Source organism: Colius striatus, chromosome 4 (genome assembly GCF_028858725.1).
Source record: "Colius striatus isolate bColStr4 chromosome 4, bColStr4.1.hap1, whole genome shotgun sequence".
Classification (NCBI taxonomy): Eukaryota; Metazoa; Chordata; class Aves; order Coliiformes; family Coliidae; genus Colius; species Colius striatus.
This window is the reverse complement of record NC_084762.1, coordinates 48840855-48864033: the sequence shown is the minus strand read 5'-3', so window position 1 is coordinate 48864033 and position 23179 is coordinate 48840855. Positions and strand designations below refer to the sequence as shown.

Below are 23179 nucleotides of genomic sequence, written 5' to 3'. Positions count from 1 at the left end.
GTTTCTTCTCAAACGCTGACTTCTCTATATGATTGAAACCTTCATCATCATTTACATAAAGCAGCTTTTCTCTGAGATAAAATCCACTTACTGTGTTATTCAAAACAGATTTTCTGATATCTTTGTAGCTATCTATCCTTTTCCTTATGCTGATCCCCATTTCAAGTTCACCTCCTGCCTTAACAGCCCTTTACTGCAGCAGGGCCAGTCTATCTCTTCTGCCTGCCCTTCTCTTCCTGAGGGCCTTGCTCCTGTGACTGCTTTCCTTCCCATTCAAGTCAAGAGAAGCAAATGAACCTTCTGCTCTCTTCTCTCTCTTTTCCACCCCTTCTTCTGTACTGATGCCTCCTTCTGGAGAATAGTCTCACCGTCACAATGCTGGTCACTCACTGTGTCACCAGGCTGTTTGAAGCTCCTCCATGAAAGATGAATAACCAAAGCCTCAGAGAGATTCAAGCCCCAAAGGAGAGACAAGTGCCAGAAGACTGCACCCTGGCAAGGATTTTAGCATTTCTACTGCTCTTATATATGTATCACTGCATATGTATTTATTACCATATATTCTATTAATGAGGAACAATACTGAATCCAACAATAGACAGATAGGAGAGGTCTGGCCTACCATCATAGATCCCTCCTCAAGATTCACTTCTGCCAGAATCTCTGAAGGTTGAGAAGGAGTTGCAGATGGATGAGATACTGTTCATGCACAGGTTTTGATTTTTTCTATTGTGTATCAAGGCTGTTAACAATTTTTCAGGCAAAGGCCAGATCATTCTGTGATCATAAAGCACCTAGAACAGCCAAACCTTGGTCCAGCTTCCCTGTTGGCCTTTGAGGTATGCAAATCATGATAATATCTGATTATGTGTCTCTCCCTTTTCCCCTCCTTTGGAGCATCCCATATGAGAAAGTCGATCAGGAACCAAGTCACCTTTTGTACTGTCTATTACAACTGACACCTGTCCCAAGTTCCTCTACAAAACTAATAAAAACCAATAATACATGGAAAGTCTTCACTGGTAGTGCTTTTTTTTCCCATTTACTCTTACCATAGAAACTTATCAGGTCACATGTAATGACAATAAGATCTAGCATGATTTTGAACACATATGAGGACAGTTTCAAATCACAGTAAGGTGATACATACCTTCTTTTTCCTGCTGAGGTCTATTTGCTCTGAGTCATTGTTTACCTCTGGCTCTTCACAACCCTGGTATGCTAATGCTATTTTAACAGAGATTTTTTAAGATTTAATGAAGGCACTGTGTTAGCTTTTTACCAACTCATTCTTATATTCTGCATTGCTGAATTTTTCCCCTTCGTTATTTTCAGGTGAAGCATTGCATTTCATTTCAACCAAGTCAGTCTCTGAACAGGCCAAATACAAGTATTTGCAAACTTTCTTATGTTATTATCACTTTGAGATAATAAAGCAGCACACAAGTGCTTCTGAAGTTTAGAGCTGAAGCACACATTTAGAAATAAATAACACAGCCAGTAACAGGTGAAAGAAGTGACAAAGTGCTTGAGTGCTGTTTTAGGAAGAATTAATACTTTGAAGGAGGAAACACACAGTGCCTGGCCCGTGGATATGAGCATGGGAGAAACCCAAAGGAATTCCTTCTTACATAGCCAATGTAAGACATAGCAATAACCTTTGTATCTAGTTGCTCCTTCCAGGGTTGAGAAGAAGTGAAAATCCAATGCATATATACACTGGCAGAAAAAAAAAACCCAGACAACTCCCTCATGGGTATCCAAAGTCCTATGGTCCATACCGTCTACCTCAGAGCAATATGCCATCCCTTTACAGCAGGTGAATAAAGGAGAGAGGGTGTTAAATTTTCTGGCATCTAGTTTAACACATCTTCCATTCTGGAACCTTAATTATATCCAGGTGGTGTCCAGGTGCAGTTGTCTGGACTATCTCCATTGGGCACATTTGCTTATAGAATAGGCTGGTTGGTGAGGTTTTTTGTTTTAGAAAAATGTGCTTTCCAGGCCATTCATTATGAGCTTCTACTCTTCCCAAATTTTCCCTGTGTCCCCAAACTGAATAACAGCTAATCAAAGCCATAAATAAAAGAAGCTGGTTTTGACAACTGAAAACATTTCTAAAGTAGTTTATACAATACTCGTGGTCTCTCTGATCTTTCCAAAATCCACAGCAAGGAAATATTTTAAAGCATGTAGTATTATTCTTGAGATGGATATAATTGGGGTTTTTTTCTTTTTATTCTTGAGACCACTGAATTTCACCATGAAATTTAAAAAAATAACCGGGACTTTAGAAGACAGTTATATGAGAAGGGAACCATAATAAAAAAGAAGGATGTCACCAATGCACAAGAAGAGCTTGAAGATACAACCCCCGCCCCCAACTCTCTGTTGAGGGAAAAAAGACATTTTCCAATAGTCAGCCACCAAATTCCACCACCACATTTGGCTATGTCTAAAAATCTAAGAATGTTTGAGATGTCAATACTATCAGAAATATTATTAGGGCAAACTATGACACCCTAAACATAGGTTAGTAGCCTAATGCTTCTAATGGTAATATGGGCTGAGAATACCATTATCTGGGATGGCCAAAAAGTATCTTCATCATCAGCAAACTCCATTCAACATATATGAGATTATCACAGCTTAGACTTGGTTCATATTAAAGGTACTGTAAGAGACAGTTGTTCACAGAAAATATCTTTTACAGAGTTGTTACAAACTAGTCGTGTTTAAATTAAATGAAAACACAGGAAAAAAAATAAGTGATATCATTGATTTGAAAGAGTAAAAGTGCAGGTAAGTCAGTCAAACTGAATATTGAATATAAAGAAAATGTACAGCTTCCCTAAGACAAAGATGACCATCAGGCTCAGGTAGGAAGGATGGAAAAATATCCTGCCTTAAGTTAGGAAATTTTTCAAGTCTGTTATCAAATCTCTTTGATAAAGTAACTAAGTGGAGAGTGCCACAGGACTGGGGAATGCCAAGTGTATGACCTGTAATTAAGAAAGTGAAAAAATTGACCCATATTTACAGGTCTATTAGAGCCCCTTGAATAGCTTGCTAGGCTTTAAAATAGTGCTCTGTGGGGAGTCTAATTAATGATGCAGAGGTAAAAGCAATATGGGATAAAATGCAACATGGGTTTACTAAAGGCAGACCTTGCCAGACTCAGTCAATTTCTTTTTTTTGAAAAGGTAACTATGAGGGCAGCAGGGGATGTATTTCCAGTAAAAATAAGGAAGCATTCATGTTTTAGTATGAGGCCCAGGTGATACCATATGGAAAACTGCATACAGTCCTGGTCACCCACATTTCAGGGAGATACCTTCCAGCTGGAAGAGTCACAGAGAGGTCAGTGGGAAGGTTAGGAAAACGGATGTGTAATGTCTGGCTGTTCAGCCTAACAGGGATGGATGGCTCGGGAAGTGTCCACAAGAAGCAGCCCAGAGAAAGGAGGCCTGTCTAAACCAAAAGACAGCTCTGGAACAGCACCTATGCATACAAAGTGCTCAAGAATAAATTTAAGCTGCAAGGAGAACGAGATGCAAAATCTTTGCAGCTTGCAAAGGTTTCCAAAAAGAGCTGTGAGACAGAAAGCTAATTACATCTCAGGATGGGGATGTGAAAAAGGATGTCCTAAAAAAGTGACCTGAGAGTAGGGAACATTCAAGGCTTGTCTTTATTTCCTCAGTTCCAACTCAATGCTTTTCTAAGATCATTGCTATGTTTTTATATAAAACACATGTTCTGAACTACCTTTCAAATCATATTATTCAAATTAAAAAATACAGCTTAAAATTAGCATTACTATTAATTTTGCAAAATGGCAATTAAATGCAAGGTTACTTGAGAACCAATAAGTGGGTCATGATGATACTTCACATACTTTATGTTGAATATTTCCTGTATTTTAATATCAATTCATATTATCTTTAAAATAATTTATCACATGAATAAATTAATAAAATTAGTAATAGAAATAAAGCCCAGCAGCAACACGCAGCTTTTGGTATTGGTATAGGCTGGATGTTAGTAGCCATTAATATGGACTCTCATCAGTAAGAGAAGATGCAAAGAGCCCTATTCTATCATTTGGGCGAGAGCAAACCATTTTCCTTTACTAAGGCTGACCACATTGTGAAAGAAATTGTGATGGCTCACAGTACTCTATACGTGCATAAAGTTTGGGAGATGCTGACATAGTAAATGGAATCAAAGCCCTGGAAAGAAATAGAGGGGAAAAAAAAACAGTTCTTTTCATGTTATGTCCACTACCTCTTGTCATACTTGCCATCTTCATTTTCCAGTTTTCAATGGACCTGTGAAAGCCCACGTCTGATTCTTATGGGGCAGCTAGCAGTGGGGAACAAGTACCACACTGTGGCACAGCGATTCGCATTTTACTGCCTCAGAAACATTCCCTACCATTTAACATTTGTCTCTTACAAGCCTCTTAAATAGGCAAAGAATTGTGAACTGTAGCACCATACTTTCTGTGCTTTCACTTCTTCAGAGAATCAGAACTGATGCACAGAAGGAAATTACTAAAAAAGGAAAAAAAGGGTAAATCTTGTTTACACATTTCAAATGTTCTCTCTTGAACTCCATGGCCTTCACACCAAAATTACTCTCCAAACAAAAAAAAAACCCTCCAAACAAAATTACTCTGTAATTGTATCAATACTGTCCCCTTCAGCCTCTTCTCCCAGCTGACCACTCTCATGGAAGCTGGAAATTGTGGAAAAGGGAGGCTCCATTCAGTGCCAGGCACACTCTACCTACAAGGCTGATGATACAAGACCAAGCTTTAAAAAACTGCTTACAGTATCCCCAAACTCATGAATGTTTGAGAGGAAAAAAATCAGGCTTTGAGTAATAGTCATTTTGAGGGGGAGACATAATCTATAGCGAAAACAGCTTTGGAACACACCGTAGTTGATGCAAACTCTGCTGCATGAGGAAGCCTTACAATTTTTAAAACATCTGAGGGATGGCCTGCAAAGCTGCAGCTAAGCTGTGTTAAAGATTTAAAGGTAATTTACCATTTTCTACTAATCTGAATCCTTACATCATCTTAAACTCTTAGCTCACCTAAGACTTTAACATAAAAGACCTTGAACTCCCTGTGTCACTGTATTAACATGATCAATACAAATTAAACCTAAGTATGTAAATAAAAGTATAAACTTTATATTATTAAAAATTATGAGGTTTTAGAAATATCATGGCTCTCAACTGACTTCACAAAGCCAGTCTGCATGCAGCTGAAGGTTCAAACTTCAAAGAGAGCTTCCTTTCCGTATTGCACATATCCCTTAATTTTGGGGACCCATATTTGTCATTTACGAGGTTGGAGGCAACTAGAAAAAGGAATAATGAAATGATACCATACCAATTTTTTATTGATTAAGGAATGCATCCCACCATATTTGAAGCTTGTGTAAGTAACTATAGTCTCATTTGTTTTCTTTCTGTTGTGCTTTAGTCACACATTGAACAATAGTCACTGATACAGTGAGCATGAAGAGGTTTGCAACTTCTTCTCTGTTTTGCTTTTCAAATCATCATTTTCCAGAAAAAACTCACTTTCTCTACTTAGTGTTAAGTAGCCTTGTACTTCAGAAGGAAGGAAGGGAGGGAGGAAGGAAGGAAGGGAGGGAGGGAGGGAGGAAGGAAGGAAGGAAGGAAGGAAGGAAGGAAGGAAGGAAGGAAGGAAGGAAGGAAGGAAGGAAGGAAGGATGGTTTAAAAGACTATAATCTCCTGTTACTGGAACCAACTTGAACACTGCAATGGAGGGGGAATTCACAGCTCAGCAAAGAAAGGGAACTGCAATGCCTTCATACACTCCAACACTGCAGAGGTGATGGAGCAGATTAAGGACCCAGCCAAAATATGTGCTCAGCCAAATATCTTCCATGCTTCCACCCTTCAAGCAAACATCTCAACTATGCTCATTTCTGTACAGAAAATAAACAGATTATAGCCTGGAAAACTCAAACAGCATTTGTAGCTTAATTTGAGGTACTAAAGAGAAGTATGTACCTTTTGGATGTAAATTCAAGCAGGAATTACAAAAGTTTACAGACACACAAAAAATAGCTTTTTTTATAAACCCTGAAATTTAGTGTAAAATCAAAAGAATCAGAGGATATTGATAAGCTTTGAACTCATAAGCAGAAGGAAAATCACATTAGGCAAAGCTACCATTGATGCTTGCAATTACCTGCAAAGATAATTTAGATTTGGAGCCCCTGCAGTCTGGCCCATCCAGGTGTCCTCACATCCAGTTCTTGAAAGGTGCCTCCTGGGCATGATGTCTTCTTGCCCTCTCCCTGGGGCAGGGCACAGCTTTCAAATTCATCTCATAGCTGTGGAGCCCTTTTTGACTGTTAGGAAACCTAAATTGAATGCTAAGTGCCCTGACTGTCAGCAAAGCACAGCTGATGGCAAAAGCCACGGAGGCAATCTAAAGTCCAGCACTTCTCTTTGCAGGCTGCTGTCCCACCGCAGGCACAGCCAGCAGCCCTTCAGGTGCCATGGAGGCAGCTTTCCTTTCAATTAATAAATCTAAACCAGGAAGAGCCCCGGAGAGTCAGGAATTGTGCAGGGCAGTCAAAGGAGACAAAGCTAACGGCCTGAAGCGTGAAAGAAAGACAATCCAAGATGAAAAGATCCTAACAGCAAGGTCCACCCAAAAGCACTCATGGGAACTCTTACACTAGTGATTTTTGCTTTGGGATGATCGAGGGAGGAAGGAGAAGAGGCAATCGCCTATATGAGCACTTTGTGGCTTCAAGTGCAAGAAATAACAAACTCAGTCCAGGAATACTAATCACTATTGAGACGCTTCAAGTTGCTCCACTGAGAGTGAGGTAGTCCCTTCTCCCTGTCCTGACCATAATGCTATGATATTAGCAGCAGTGCAAGAGAACTCACACTTTTTCTTCTCCAGATATTTCTTTACACAACTGATGGCAAAAACTAGAGAAACCATTTTTTTAACCACAGCAATCTCAGAAACTCCACCCATGTTACTAACATCCTTTTTTAGAAGGCACTTAGCATATTTGAGAGTGGACGAAAAAAAGACCCTATGCATATAATACAGCACTGTATTGCACCTGTTGCTCTGCTGGTTTCCTTCTCATGAAAAAATACATTCAAAGAAATGTGCTTGATCTCTCTGTGGGTTCAGCAGACCTCCAGACAGTCTTTTCTAGCCTCTAAGAAGCTATGTGAGAAGAGGCATTCAGATATAGCTCAAGGTCTTTACCGAAACCAGAGATATTTTTTTGCCTGTTTACTGTTTTAATAAGCAACTCACTATTCCTCCTTAATCCCACATTTGGTTCAGGCTTTTCCTTTCTACCTTTCAAGATCTGTGTGGTCCCAACTGAAGTATGACAGTTGACAATTCAGACATTACATTCACACATGCCAACAGCCTGTGTATTCTCATCTATGTGTCTTTTATTCATCCATAAATGAGATTATGTATTTTTGTCCACTGGTGCACTGGTAGGTATCTAAAATGCATTTTATTGTTTGGTATTCTGGATCAAAAGTTAAAAAGGTGAGCAATATTTTCGCCAGCTTAGGAGCAGGAAAACTCCCCTGGAGCTGACCAGTGGTACTGGCTCCAGTATTTCAGTGCAGCAGGAATAAAATGCACAATCATTCCTCAAAGGGAGAGACATCATTCTCCTCCCACCTTCTGGTGTCACTGGAAGCCTGAAGCCCCATCAGTACGAATGTCAGTCAAACCACAGGTTTCAGCCTGTGAGCCCTATCAAATAAGATACGAGTTTTTCCTTAATAAGTCTTTCCCTGGTCAGCAAGGTACCAGAAGAAACCTCCTTAGCTCCATGTGAAAACTTATTGCCCTCTCCAAGTTGGTCATGGTTTATTCTGTATCTGAAATCATAAAGCAGCTCCTCAGCTCAGCACCACAAGTTTTTGCAGGTCTGATACCCTGGTGATTTGCTCTCCACGCTGGCTCCCAATGGCATTCACTGCTCTTTTTTAAGGCTCAAAAATTTGAGTAAGTTTAATCTTAACCTCTCGCTTTTCCTCCCTGTGCATATGTTCCCTCCCACAATACCAAAGAGTAACAAATATCGCGAACTAATGAGAAACAACTTGTACAGAGACCAGGGCCCAAGCTCTGTACATAGCAAGAATCTCTGAAACTAATTAAAGCACTTTTTTGCCTCAGTTTTGGTTTCAACTCTCCTTTCTTCAATCTCTTACATGCACAGTTTCAAATAGCAAGGAAGACATAAACATGCTTGCTAGATGGAAAGAATATTTTAAAAGATAATATTACACTTTTTATCGAGAAAGAAAACAATAAGCATTTACGTACAGCTCCTCAAAGGACTCTGTTTCCAGTTGCTCCAGCATGATGGAGAGGCTCTAAAAGCAGATGAGTCAGAGGCCAGTGCTTTTTGCTCACTCTCAGGATGTACACAGCCCAGTGATCTGGTGCAAAGAGGCACCTGCCCAGTGTCTTGGTTTGGCCCAGCTGGCACAGCAGCACCATGATAGTTTCTTGCTCAGTGCCCCCTATCCACTCCTACCCTCGTTAGGATGGCGGAGGCCCCAGCGAAATAGGAGGAAAAAAAGATAAGCAAGGTTGTTGTGGATTGAGACAAGGGCAGGGAGGGCTCACTGCCAATTATGATTCCAGGCAAAACAGACTCCAGTACTCAACTTAGAGAGGAAAGTAGGAAAGTTTATTCTACAAGAAACAGAACGGAATAAAAGCAAAAAGGGAGTAGGATGATGAGAAAATTACAACCAGCACTTTAAGATCTCCCTCCCCCATCCCTCCTTTCTTCCCGGGCCCAGGTCACTGCTCCCCATATCTCTACCTCCTTCCTCCTCAATGGCTCAGGGGGGCAGGGAGTGGGGGATGTGGTCAGTCTCTCACACATGGGCTCTGCTGCTTCTCTCTTCTCAGATGAGGACGACTCTTGGCATTCTTCCCCTGCTCCGATATGGGGTCCCTCCCCCAGGACACAGTCTTTAACAAACTTCTCTGGTGTGGGTTGTTCCCAGCAGCTGCAGCTTCTGCTGATACAGGGTCCTTCACATGGGACACAGCCTCCTCGGGGCATAGTTTTAATGAAATTCTTTGGTGTGCGTTCTTCCCCATAGTTACAGCTTGTGCCAATACAGGATCCTTCACACGGGACACAGCCTCCTCTGGCCATAGTCACTGCCCCTGATGCAGGGTCTTTTATGAAGTGCAATCAAGTCTCAGCTTTATCACTCTTCTCCACAGGATGCAAGAGAGTCTCTGCTCCAGCACACCTCCTCCTCCCTTCTCTCACTGACCTTGTGGTCCGTATGGTCACTTCTCTCTCTCTCCCAACTCCCTGCACCATCACCAGCCAAAAAAGAAGAAAGGACAGAACAAGAAGGAACAGGAAGAACCCTCCTCTTCTGACTTCTCCTGGAAAAGTGATCTTGGAGGTGTCTAATTGACTCAGCCGCAGAGGTGGGTCTGGCTCAGAGCTGGGGAGAGTTTTGAGCAACTTCTTACAGGAGCCATCTTTACAGCCCTTCCAGATATGGCTCCATGTCAAACCACAACACCCAGACAGAACACAGCAAAGGAAACCATGTGTATAACAACAAAAACATTAACCAGTGCATTGTGACATTAGCCAGTGTGAGCAACTCATCAACAGAGAATAGAAACAAAACAGTGTGCCTGTAAGGATAATATCAGAAAAGCCAGGCAATGAGTTAACATGAAATGGTAATAGTAGAACAGGTTGAAAACTGATTGATCTGTGTACACCAGAAATTATTACTGAAATATGAAACCAATATTGCAAACAGTTAAACTTCAGAGGCTGTACCCATTAACTTCCATGGCATTATTCCAGAAATTAATTTGGCTCATGTCCTGTAATGCAGGCATTTGCGCTGACACACTGTCTTTGCGTGTACTTGAGGACTGACTCTACTTGCAGTCAGTTGTCAAAAGCATCAGAATTGGTTGAATGTAAACATCTCCACGGGGAACTTCACTAATCTTACAGTTACAGACAGTTTTCCCCATACAAAGGGCCAGAGGCAGAGCTAAAGTTGCTAAAACCCTTAGCACACCAGGGAAAGCAGTAGAACTGAGCTCTGTCCTGCTGGGGAAGTATTCCATCCTCTAAAGCCCAGCTGAGCAGATTGCCTTGAAGTTGTCCACTGAACAGATCAGGCAAGGTCCTACTTTGTTATAGTTGTTTGGCACAACTTTGCTAAACTTGCTGGAGGATTACCAAGACAGTCAAGCCAAAGCTCTGATCTGTAGAAAATGACTGAGAAACATATCCAAGTACTCATATCCAAGTCTGCAGCTTCATTGTTGGCATAAGCTGACCCAAAAGTAAGCTACTGACAAAGGGACAAAGGGAGAGGTCTCATCTCTTCTGTTACACCAGCAGCTAGTGCTTCTGTGCTTGTGTGACCAGCTAGATAAGGCACTCACCCTGAACTAACCAACCAGACAGAAAAATGGTTGCTTTTGACCTGGATCAGTTCCTAGACAAGCCCTCACCCAGGACAGCAGTGGGGCAGGACCACAGGGCCAGGAGCAGCAGCAACAGTAGTAAGGATAGGAGAGACCTTTTTTAGATGGCCCACAATCACAATTGCCTTAAAGTAATTATGAGAACAAAGACTTTTATTTCAGAGGAGAGGACCTATTTTCTCAATGAGCCAATGCTGAGGACTTTCTCTCACCTCAGTATGACTCTTCTTTGTTTTCCACCAGCAACAGAAGGATTTATTTTGAATGCAGAGAATGGGATGATTTCTGGGCAAGGCAACTTAAGAAGAAGCCCTGCACTGACTTACTATTATCTGTATGACTAAAGTCTTACTTTGCCAAGGGAATAAGCCCATCTCTTAATCTCTTCTGCAGAAGAGTAAATATTAGATGTAATATAGCAGATCTGGTGGCATTTTTAGCAGAAAGGTGCTAGTGTCATATCATGCAGGACTACATTTACAAATGGAACCTTTTTGCAAAACCCACGTATTTGCAAGGTTTAAAAATACCGTGTAGCACTAGTGACATCTGCAGGCACACATCGGTTGGAGCAGCGAGAGCAAAAATGCCAAAAATGAGGCTTCTCCGAGAACAAAACCAGCACCTGGCCCCCTCAACTGCTGTCTCAAGGAATTGACAGACTCCTTCCCTAAATCACAATCTGAAGGAGCTTCTCATTTCGTTGGCAACGCAGGTAGTTAGGGCTTGTGTTTTACAAGGCACTTATACAACAATGTCACTGTCCCCCTTCCTAGGAGTGAGAAATAATGTGTAATCTTCAGGAAAAGATGGTGTTGCTTCCTCAGTCAGACCTAGGTAGGATGACCAAGAGACACTAGTGTGACGTGGACAAACACAAATCATTGTAACTCATCCTACAGAAAATGAGGGGGGAAAGAGCAACTCTTAAATATTTTTAAATGTTTCCACAGCTCAAGAGAGAACACATCAGTGAAGAGTCACTATCGGTTATATTGAATCTTGTGGCAATCAATAAGTCTAATAAATGGTCTTTTTTAAAGACAGAGTGATAAGGGAAAGGATTTTTTTGGGGGAGGGGGAAGCACAAATTAAAAAGCATACTCAGGATAAAAACTTTGGGTGGAATTGTTTAGTGAAGAGAGAAATTGAGTGAATAGGTATGCACACGAGTGAAGATCAGAGCACTGTGCAATTAAAAGGCAAGAAAGTCTGATCCAGCTGAAAATATAGCAGGAAAAATAATGGAAAAGTCTGGGGAGGCCAATAGCCAGATTTGGTGAGGTAAGGAAGGAGACAGTCTGCTTTTGTAATTTGTCCTCTGTTCAAGAAAGCAGTCCCTTCTGCACAGTAAAAAATTGAACTTCACATTTGTCTTCTCTCATTATGTGATGCTGCTGTTCCAGTTTTGCCATACACAAGTCCAGCCACTCTCTAACATTTTACCCTGTTTACACTAGGAAGGCTATTTCTGACTCACTTCATTAACACTGCTGTTAAATCATTGGTTTTAAACTAAATGTATGCAAGTAGAAAACAAGTCCAAAGAGGAATTGGATTTTTCTGGTCTGGATACGTCTGTTGTGTTTCTTTGCTTAAAATGTCTTAATTTCTGATCTTGGTTGATTTTTTTTTTAACCACTTTGTCTTAAACAATAATTTTGCATTTTACATCATGCTTAATTCGAGTTCTGAAAACCCTCACAAAATATTGTGCCAGAACCTCCACACCATCAAAGGGAATCAGCTATGATTGCTACTAATTGTTAGGAGCACAGGTTGTTGGGTTTTGGCATTTGTGAGACAAGGCAGCAGTGTCATTTTAGAAACATCAGGGATAAGACCTGTTCTGAAGTGATGATATGCAAGAACCTTGTGTTCTACTCAAAATTTACAGCAGCCTAACAGAAGGTAAGCTACGAATGGGAAAGTTTGTATAAAGTAAGGGGAGGTATTTCTCTGTTAAACTGCTAACAGGTTAACAACAATAGGTTTTATTTCAGGGCATATTCTATTTCTGGGTAGCTCTCTCAAAAATAAATATTTTTGTTACAGTACAAGAAATGAGAAAGAATAAAATGGTAATGTGAAAACAACAATCAGACCTACTATATGTTTAGTGAAAAAGTGGTGTCAATATGACCGGGGAACTGTTGAGAAAGGCACACAGAAAGATGTGTCATAGCAAAACTACAAGCACTACAACAATATGAAGGAATGTGAACTAACTGATACAAATTAGGAAACTGGTTACTACAGGAATACAAGAGATGTGGTAAGAAGCGTGATGAAGCTGAAAGGAAAAAAGACAGCATTGAAGGATGCAAGTGATATATACTGATATAAGTATATAAGTATATAAGTGATATATACTGATTATATCATTATTGATATAACAGTAAAGTATTAGAATAGTACTGACAAAAACAAAAGGAAAGGATGGGACCTGGAATTGTTTTGGGGGAAGAAAGACAACAGACCCTTGGCAGGCAGAGCTGCGAGCCCCTTGAGGAGCTCCTAACCAGATTGAATTTGCTCCATTTGTGCGATTTCTTTCTGAGACAAGTGATATCACAAACTATACCACTGTGGATGATTCCAATTCCCCAGGTATAGCTGGTTGAGAACATGACACAAACATGACACAAACATGAGGATAACAAACTGGGGTCCCAGGTCAATTTCAGAAATTCAGTCAAAACCTAAAAAAATGCAGAAGACAGAGCTGACAGCAGCCTACAGGAGGCCAGGACTATCCCAATCTAATGATGCTACAGGGCTCAAGGTTGGTGTCAGGGCTAAGGATCCAGGTGAGGGGCTGGTCATGACAATTAAGGCTTTTTGGGTGTCCACAAGGTGTTCACAGATATCACAATAAGACTTAATTGTTCTTGACTAAGATTTGCTCCGCAACAGGCCTTTCATCCATTCTTTTGGTTAGGGCCCAAAGAAGGTGTTTTATGAAGGACTATGGCTGCAAAGGGTGCTAGAAATAAGGCAGAGGTGTTACTGAATCATTTGCACATGTCCCTAAAACCAAGTTTGCATCAAGAAGTACTGTCCAATTAGAGTAATTATTCTGTCAACTTCTAACATATCAAGTCAAAAGAGAAGCAATTAGATGCTTCACTGCCCCTCAGGGAACTACGCTTGTGCTCAGTATCTTCTATCAAATAACTTCCACTCGGTTTATTGGGCTTTGTGAATTTCTTGTTTTTCCTAGACCTTTTACAGGGCATTGCCACAGACTCCACAAGGCCTCAGGCTGCTTAAAAGTAAGTCCCTGTTGATACCCAGCTGTTACTCTGGCCTGTACCAACCAGTTGTGGCAGACACCAGGCTGGTATGAGAAGCAAGCAAAAGAAGGGAGTGAGGAAGAGAAAAGACCAGAAAAAATATAACATGTCATAGATATGAGTATGTGTCCTTATCTACACATGGTAATGGCTTAATTTCATAGATATCATTTTGATATGCTAACCAGAATGAGATCTTAAACTCCCTATAGCTAATACTATAAAAAGCCTATCTTACAAAGCGTTAAGGAGACGTTTGCTCGTAAGGCTGCCACAAATTTTGGTTGCACAAATTCAACACTACTGAATTTACAAGTTGCATTTTAAAAGAACAACAAAGCTTTTCAGAGTAAAAAAAAAAAAAAAGGGTACACACTGCATCTAAAGAAAGTAAAGACGTGTAGTTGCACTTCTGTTTTATGTTCTGACCTGCTTTGAATAGATCTCTTGACTTTTAGCAGTAACTACAAACCCAAATGATGGGACAAGATTCTATAATGCCCAGTTTAAAATATAAACTATAAAATATCAAAATCTAGATTCTTTCCTTTAAGGTTTTTTTTTAAAGTTCTGTATTTCTTTGGTGCAGTCTTTACACTATGTTATTTTTTGTTCATATGTTGTATCCCATGATTAACATCTTCAGTGAAGTTCTATTTATAAACCAGATCTTTGAAGTCACCTCAGCTCCTATTTGAGGGAGAACACTTCCTACATCAGTGAATACATGGGTAATTCATGTACGTAGGTGAGTTTAGATTATCATATAGTACAGTAAGAAAAATAATTGTGATTAAGTGATAGTTCATCCCAGAAGGAGAACATTCAGAAGAGTGTTAAGTATGATATACTAATATACTGTATCCCCAGAGAAGGAGACTCCACAACCCATCTGAGCAGCCTGTTCCAGTGCTCAGTCACCCTCACAGTGAATAAACTTTTCCTTGTGTTTCTTTGGAATCTCTTATGTTCCAGCTTATACCCATTGCCCCTTGTTCTATCATTGGACATCACTGTGAACAATCTGGCTCCATCCTCCTGACAACCACCCTTTACATATTTGTAGATATTAGTGAGGTCACTCCTCAGTCTCCTCCAAGCTGAAGAGCCCCAGCTCCCTCAGCCTTTCATCGTGAGGGAGATGCTCCACTCCACCATCTTGGTGCTGAACTCTCTCCAGCAGCTCCCTGTCCTTCTTCAACTGAGGGGCCCAGAACTGGACACAATATTCCAGATGCGGTCTCATGAGGGCAGAGTAGAGGGGGAGGAGAATCTCTCTTGACTTACTGCCCAAAGCCCTTCTAATACAGTTCAGGATGCCATTGGCCTTCTTGGCCACAAGGACACATTGCTGGCTCATGCTCATCCTGCTGCCCACCAGGACTCCCAGGTACCTTTCCCCTACACTACTCTCTAAGAGTTCATTCCCCAACCTGTACTGGTACATGGGGTTTTTCTTTCCTAGATGCAAGACTCTACACTTGCCCTTGTTGAGTTTCATTAGATTTCTCCCCATTCAACTCTCCAGCCTGTCCAGGTCTCATTGAATGGCAGCTCAGCCTTCTGGTGTGTCAGACACTCCCCTCAGTTTAGTGTCATCAGCAAACTCACTGACAATGCCCTCTGTTCCCTCATCAAGGTCATTAACACATTGAACAGTACCAATCCCAGCACCAGCCCCTGAGGAACTCCACTACATGCAGGCCTCCAACTAGACCCTGCCCCATTGAGCACAACTCTCTGTCTTCCTCCCTTCAATCAGTTAACAATCCACCTCACTATCTGATCATCCAGCCCACACTGTCTCAGTTTTGCTGTGAGGATGCTGGGGGAGAAGGTGTCAAATGCTTTACTGAAATCAAGATAAACTACATCCACTGCACTACCACCATCTATCCACCTGGTTACATCTTCATAAAAGGCTATCAGGCTGATATGAATATACACTATACACAGTATATGTGAATATACACTAAATAAAATTGGAAGAGAAAAGAACATCCATTACCTCTCTCATTTCTATATTATTTATTCTTGCATTTATTTGCTAGCCTTATTGGCAGTGTGAGGAAAAGAAACTACAGGTATTTTAAAGAGTACATTTGTTTATTTAGTAAGGAAACTAGCACTTGTAATTCCAGAATTGTGTTACTAAGTAACTCTTAACAGCAGAGACTGAAAGAACATTGCTGCCCTGCTGCCTCAGCTAAGTTACCACTCATACTACAGGGAGTCAACAGGGACAACCATTTTCCTGGCTCATGCAGCCAGCCAAACACAGCCTTCAACAGGTAAGCAACTTACCCATTTATCATAGCCTTCAACAAATGGCTTTTGACAGAAATAGAAGTAGTACAGAAGAGTGAGACATAATATTCAGATTTAGCCTCTTTCAATTGTTTGCATTGCTTGCCTGTTGGCACACTGAACATTGTTCAGGTGTAGGGTTGAGTTGGCCCCTGTGCATTATACCACATTTAGAGCTGAGCAAGGTGCAAGTCCGGTATTTTTCACAGTATGTGTTAGAACTTCACTGGGAGTCACAAAATGTCCCAGATGGAGCTATGCAGTGTTAGAGCCACTCAGACTGCTGCATACATCCTCTCCTGGGTCAGCAGCAGCTGATTTTCTCCCTCAGGGACCAAGAACCAATACTACTCTTTTCTAGGATTTCTCAACACTATGGCTGTGAAACTCTTGTTCCTTGAAGGACAGCTGGAGATGCACATAAATGCTTTACACGTCTAAATTCTCTGCTGCTGCATCTGAGCAAGTATGCAGATTAATGCCCTTCTGTGGGGAGCACTTCCACTCAAGTTTTAAAAGTAGCTCCTATATTCTCCTGATGCAAGCATCCTTAGAGATAGAACATGATCCTGCTATCTGCATGACAACAAAAGTCAAACTGAATGTTTTATAATAAGGAAATTGGATGTATTATGATAATGAAAAAAATGCTTCTGAATGCAGTACAATATGTTCAAATGAAACAGAATTAAGAAGACATGAATTTAGAATACTATTGACCTTACGGCAAATACCCACATCTATTGTGTTTTTAATTAATACCATCCATGAACATAAATGTAACCTGTACTGCAACTGAAGACAGCTTCTTCAACAACCAGAATGAAGATAGCATGGACAGACTACTACTGAAAGTCAGACAAAAGCAGTAGTCTTTAACTAGCCAATTGAAATAGCTGGAAAAATCTACACAAACTTTGGGAATACACACTTGTCTGAAGGAGCATTTATTTCACAGAAAGCTTATCTAAACATTCTCTAACTAGACTAATCTCCTGGAAGATATTAATCCTATTTTCAAACTGCAACTATTTACACCCCACATCCAGCTCCTCTTGAGCCTTCTTTTTTCCTTTTTCCTTCTGTAAAGAGTCTGATTTCAGTGTTGCAAACTTTTTGGGACATAATATTTTCATGAAAGCAGTTTGAAATTTAACATGACAGAGAGGGTACAGAAATGGATTCAGACAAGAATTGAGCCACAAAAGCCAAAAGGTTATTTCATACAAGGACTTATGGATGCACTCTCCTTGGCAGGCCCCACGAATAATCATTAGTAAAGTGTACGGGGCCCAGCAAACGGCAAAAACACACACAATTATGGCCAGTGACCTTGCAATTTTCTTGTCCTGCTGCAGTTTTGAGCCAGTCCTTGCACAAAAAGAGAAGTCTTTTTCTGGGGGTACAGAAATTACTCTGGTTGGACATGAGTTCTCAGTCATTAAAAACTCTTTCTTTGTCCTCATGGAGGAAGAGACACTGTCCTCTACTTCCGATGAAGAAGATGCTCCTGGCCTTGGCAAGAAGCAAAATCTCCAGGACAGGCTGCCTGTGCTCCTCGGAGGCTCACAGTCCTGCGTGCTGCCGTGCCGCTGGCGCCTCTGGATGCTGTGGAAGATGCTCACGTTGAAGTAGGTCACCGAGAGCAGCGGCACAAAGAACTCCAGGGTGGAGGCGCACAAGAGGAAGTACCAGTTGTGAAAAAACTCAGCGTAGCACTGATCCACGGCTACCACACTGTGTCCGGCCACGTGCTCCCAGAAGAGGATTGCTGGGCAGTAGAGGAGGAAAGCAAACACCCAGATGGCCACCATCTTGACCACAGGGTTGGATGTGATTCCCTGTTGGGCTCTGTAGGATACCTGTGGGGGAACATTTTTTGGAAGCAACAAAGGTAGCAAGAGAGAAACTCATTAGAGTGCTTGGTAATTTAGAGCTGCAGCTATTCTGATCAGCTGAAGCTCTCCCAAGTATGTTTAATCCACTGATGTTGAGATAACATCGGGATGTCTTTCTACAGGTTAATGTAACTGTGCTAGAGTCCTGGTCCAAGTGATGAAATAGGATCACATAGTAATCTGGTACCTAGTAATCTGGTATGCCTTGATGCAAACACCTGTGGTCTGAAGTGCCAGAGTAATTAGCACTTTACAGTTCTTCAGAACATGACTCTCATTGACTGACAACTGTACTTCTTTTTATAGCATTTTACAAGCAAATAGGACAATGTGTCACAGTGACCAACAGAAAATGTGGCAAATATATTTAACATCTACCTTTGAGAAAATGGTTTATTGCACACTTCATGAGGAGGTAGGAATAAACTCCAACTCTGCAATGCAGCCTTTAGCTGATGAAACCACAAAAGAATCCCTTTTCTTCCTTCCCCCATCCACTCGGAGGCCAGTACATATTTTCCACTATACACTCCAGAACAGATAGATATATTGTAGCTCATGTCCTACTCCATAACTTTCACAGGATGACAATAGAAATGTGTAATTCTGGGAGCTTAGATATCCAATTGAAAAAAAATGTTTAAGTTAATGTTATTAAAGACTATCATACAAACGTCCGTTGTTCTTAATTACATTTGTGCAGGTGCTCTGAACTTTGCACTGTGTAGATGCTGAGCCTTTGGCTTTACAGTGTAATGTTTCTTAAGTGGAAAATGATGGGTTTTTTGCCTTTAAAATAATACAATAAAATTAATTAAAAGGTAATTCTCATAAATTAGATTAAATATAATTAACAAAAATAAAACTGAAATTCTACCATCTGACCTAATGTTGATGTTCTCATACATCACCAAAGAGCTGGCCTTTGACTTTTAGCTCTCCCTGACATTTTTCTGTCACTTGAGTTAACAGCATCGCTAATGAGAAATGTTGGCCTCCATCCTTAACACGAATAGGTGCCTAGGATGCTTTGCAGAAGGGGAGGACATAGAGTTCATCTGAAGTTTGGGGTTCTGCTCCAGGCACGGAGAGGAGTTTATTGCCATATATCCACAGGCAGTTGCTGCAGTCTGCCCCCTGCACCACTCTCTGCCCCATTTGCTTTTGCTCACAATATTCCCCAGGATGACTGGGATCATGTCTCAGGTCTGGACATCTCCTCCAATAACCTTCATTTCACTGCCCTAGACCCACTGTCTTCTCTTCACATGCCTGATTCTAGATACAAAACCAAATCTATTCTACTTTGAATCTTTCCTTGCCCCCTTTTTGCCAACCTCCTGCCTTACCCTTTTCACCCCTCAGCCTGCTTTCCCTCAAGGAGTAGCACAACAGGAATCTGTGGCAGAAATTGTGAGAAAAGTCCCATTTGACCAGCTCTGGGCTAGAGCATGCTCGGTGCTTAGTATCCACCACAACTAGTGGCAAATATCTAATAATTCCACATGCCAGTACTTTTTTAGGCATATTATCTCAATTAAATTTGGGCCTATGCTCACCAGCATGGCAAAGGTTGGTGAGTATAATTCACCAATGATTCTGCAAAAAAAACAAGAGAAGGGTACTTACTATAAAAAGGGTACTTACAGCTTTAGTAACTGACAGGAATCTGTCATAGCTGATAAGAACAATGTTAAATACTGAGGCTGTGCACAGGAGATAGTCCATAACTAGCCAGAGCTTGCAGATGCCTCTTCCCAAGCGCCATTTCCCCGTCAGGCTGTAAGGGATGTAGAGAGGCATGCAGAACACACCTATGGAAAGCAACCACAGAGACACCGCAGAGTTCATATGGATTGCAAATGGTGCTCTTGGGATCAGAAAGATACGCTATTCAGGTACTTGGCTAAAACAAAAATAAATCTATTAAGGTGAGTGTGTAACATACACAGAAACATGCACTCATCTGATGGTGACTTTGAGATCTTAGTATATTTATGTACACTGATTGTTGGGAATGAGCTCAAGACACCTAAGCAAAAAAGGATCTGCTGGAGAAAAAAAACCTGCAGCCTAAGCAACTGAGAGTCTCTGAAGGTATATAATTCATGCTGCAGCATAGATGCACTGTGGTTGCACTTTGACATGTAACCTCATCGCTGCATATCCTCTGGCCTTTGTGTTAGAGTTTTCCTCCAAACATCTACAGATGTTATTACTGTAAGGTTAGTTAACGTTTGTAAGCTAGACACAATATATTGGACAGTCTGTGTGATATGTGGAAACCTCTTCTACCAGACACAGAGCAGACACAGCAGAGGTATGAAACTTTTGCCCCTTTTTAAGGAGTGTTTTAATCTCATGCTTCTTCCTCACATGAAATTAACTCCAAAAAGCCTTCCACCGAAGTATGTTTATCAGAAAGGTGTGTTTGTGTTTTATTTTTAAGACAACAGCTTCTTCATTTTACCACTAATATTCTTTCAAAACGATAATGCAATATTCCTGAAAATGTTGGGCTGCCAGAGACAAATAGAAAACTCTTCAGAGCATTCTTTTCTTAATACATCCCTCAAGATCTTAGAAGTTAATGAACATATCCATGCTGATGTGGCCCACTGAAAAGAAACCCCTGGGCAAGGAGCTGACAGTTATCAACAGGGAAATGCACACAGCGCTTCCAAAATTGATGGCTTATTTTAACATAAATACAAGTACCATCACTTTTGTACAAAATACTCATTTTTCGTAGTTGCCAATGACAGCTACTGCTCTCATCAACTTCAGCAAGATCAATGTTTGGCACTATGCCAAAAAATAATTACTGCTTTTAGCTACAGATATAAATACAGATGCAAGAAGCAGGTTTTAACTATTTATATTCTAAACTATTCTCACTTTTACTAATTAGTGGATGCAAAAGACATGAGTCACATGCCTGGAAGGTTCGAGACCTCTAAGAAATTTTAAAAATACCCCAGCAGCTTCAGAAAATAAAGCATTTTCTGACTTATTCCAGAGACAAAAATCTTAGTTTTACATGGTCTGTATGCCAACGTAGTACTGATACCAATCTTGTCTGATTCAAGACATCGTAAGGCAACAGCCACAAAATGAGAACTGATGTAGAAGGTAAATATTTAAATCTCTTGACTAAACTGTAAGATATGAAGGGAGACAGACTTTTGCAGAAAACTTCAGCAATGAAATGAAAGCTCTGGCAACTTGTCTGCCTGGAGCAGGAAAGCAAAGGCTCCAGGCACACACAGCATTTGGTTTCTGCCTCAGGGGATGAGGTACCACAGGCTATAAATGGCATTAGATGAAGAAAAGTCTTAAATGCTAAACTAATACACTTCACTGCACCTCACTGAAAAAGGAGTAGCAGTTAGGGGGTACAACATTACCAGGAGAGGTGTAGGTCAGTGACTAATATTTCTGTCCCTGTGACGCAGTGAACCTTGTAACTGTCCTGAGGAGAAATCACTTGGGTGCAGAAATGCCTCATTGCTAGCCTCAATTCAAGAAGTTTCCTGGAACATCTGCCATGAGACCATGGTTTTGTCAGGCTTCATCTGATTCATGAGCTGTTTCCCTTGTCTGAACCCTGTGAAGGAGTGCTGCACAAGGCATTCACACCCCGAACCTCCTCATCTGGCAACGGCCACCAGGACTGTATCTGTGGCATCTCCAGAGACCAACTCTCTTGGACTTTGGCAATCACACTATGGGAAGACGAGACTAATAAGGAAAACAGATGAGAGATGCCAGTAGGCTGTTGCTGGCATGAAATAACCCATTTAATCCATAGCTTGCATTGAACTGAAGCAAGTAAAAAGTCACGGTGGTGAAGTGTTTTGTTATAATGTAACACACTCATAAGCTACTAGAGCTATGTAGAGAAGTAATTAATTTACTTGCATGCACCACAGATAACTGTATAAGAAAATATTGTGACATATACAGATGTTCTGAAGTATGTGATGAATAATCTTACAGGAGGAGCAAAAGTAAATCATAAACTTGAGCAAACAATCTCTTTCCTTCAATTGCTTTTCATTAAAATACCTGAAGCAACATTACAAGTATTTAGATGAAAAAGGAAGCATTGCTCCTTATAACCTGTGTTAAGACATAGGTTGCTGAAACACTTCATACAGCTTCCACTGTTCCTTATCTTTCCCCTAGACACACAGCTGGGAAATACTTCTCTTAGAAGAAATCATCCTGGAAAGAAACCCCACGGCTTCTCCTAAGATCCCCAGGACAAAAACGGAACATATCTCTATGGCTGTGACTTACCCACTGCAAAGTCAGAAATAGCCAGATTCAGAAAGAAATAGTTACTCCGGTGTCTGAGGTTTCTGTCCATGATGAAAGCAAGGATCACTAGGACATTTCCAAGGATGGTGACCAGGGCTAGCAACACCATGAGAAAAGCCAGCAGCACCAACACACCCAGGGAGAACTCGGAGCTCAGGGACTGTGCAGATAAAGTCTCGCTACACGTTCCAGCCGCCTGCGGAGTTTCAGCTGTGCTGTTGTGCATGTTGCTTATCCAGGTCAGCTCAGTCTGGGAAGAAAGGTGCATCTGGTAGAGCTATCCAAAAGGTTGAGACAAGTCTGTTAACAGGCTGGGCTGAAAACTGGCACATTCAAAAAAATTCACAGTATCAAAATAATGGAACACAAAACTTTAAGGCCTGGAGTCTCTAGTGCTCCTTGAACTGAATGCACCTATACGATTAAAAAAAAAACCACCAAAAAACTATTAAAAAAATCACCTCATAAGCAGCAGCAAGTACACTGCCAACTATCTCTCTCCTAAATACTGATCCTTATCTGTTGACAACAGAAAAGTTAGTCTGAAAACACTTTCCCAGTCAAGCGGTTTGCATATCATTGTGTAAGCATTTTTACACATTGAATTCTGCTGCAGCTAAAAACAGATCTCATTTTCACTTCCCCAGTGATCAACAGGATTTGAGTTATTACATTTCTCTTTCTCTAACAGTAAAATGTTGGCAGGGTTGCACTTGCTGCTAATACTATTTTCCTAAATTCTGTAGTTAAGAGCAGATTTACTTCTTAAAGCTTCTGGTTACTGAGAACTTAAAATTCAGTTACACACAGC

At 40.9% G+C, this 23179-nt stretch overlaps 1 protein-coding gene across 1 annotated transcript; it reads right to left on the bottom strand.

Annotated features, from left to right (window-relative positions):
* Positions 1-16922: 16922 nt before the first annotated feature.
* LOC104551881 (histamine H3 receptor) lies at positions 16923-22636 on the bottom strand. Its single transcript, XM_010199359.2, has 3 exons — positions 22348-22636; positions 19693-19859; positions 16923-18009 (listed from the first exon to the last, which is right to left on the bottom strand). Exons 1-3 carry the CDS (start codon positions 22634-22636, stop codon positions 17176-17178), a joined length of 1290 nt encoding a protein of 429 aa, XP_010197661.1. The 3' UTR covers positions 16923-17175.
* Between the last annotated feature and the right edge of the window lie 543 nt (positions 22637-23179).

Bases quoted from the DNA above. Each gene is read 5' to 3' on its own strand.
- LOC104551881 (XM_010199359.2), bottom strand. From the start codon at position 22,636: ATGCACCTTTCTTCCCAGACTGAGCTGACCTGGATAAGCAACATGCAC. The intron at 19,860-22,347 runs GTAAGTCACAGC...TGCTTTCCATAG, and splicing joins TATTTCTGACTTTGCAGTGG to GTGTGTTCTGCATGCCTCTC. The intron at 18,010-19,692 runs GTAAGTACCCTT...GTTCCCCCACAG, and splicing joins TCCTGTCAGTTACTAAAGCT to GTATCCTACAGAGCCCAACA.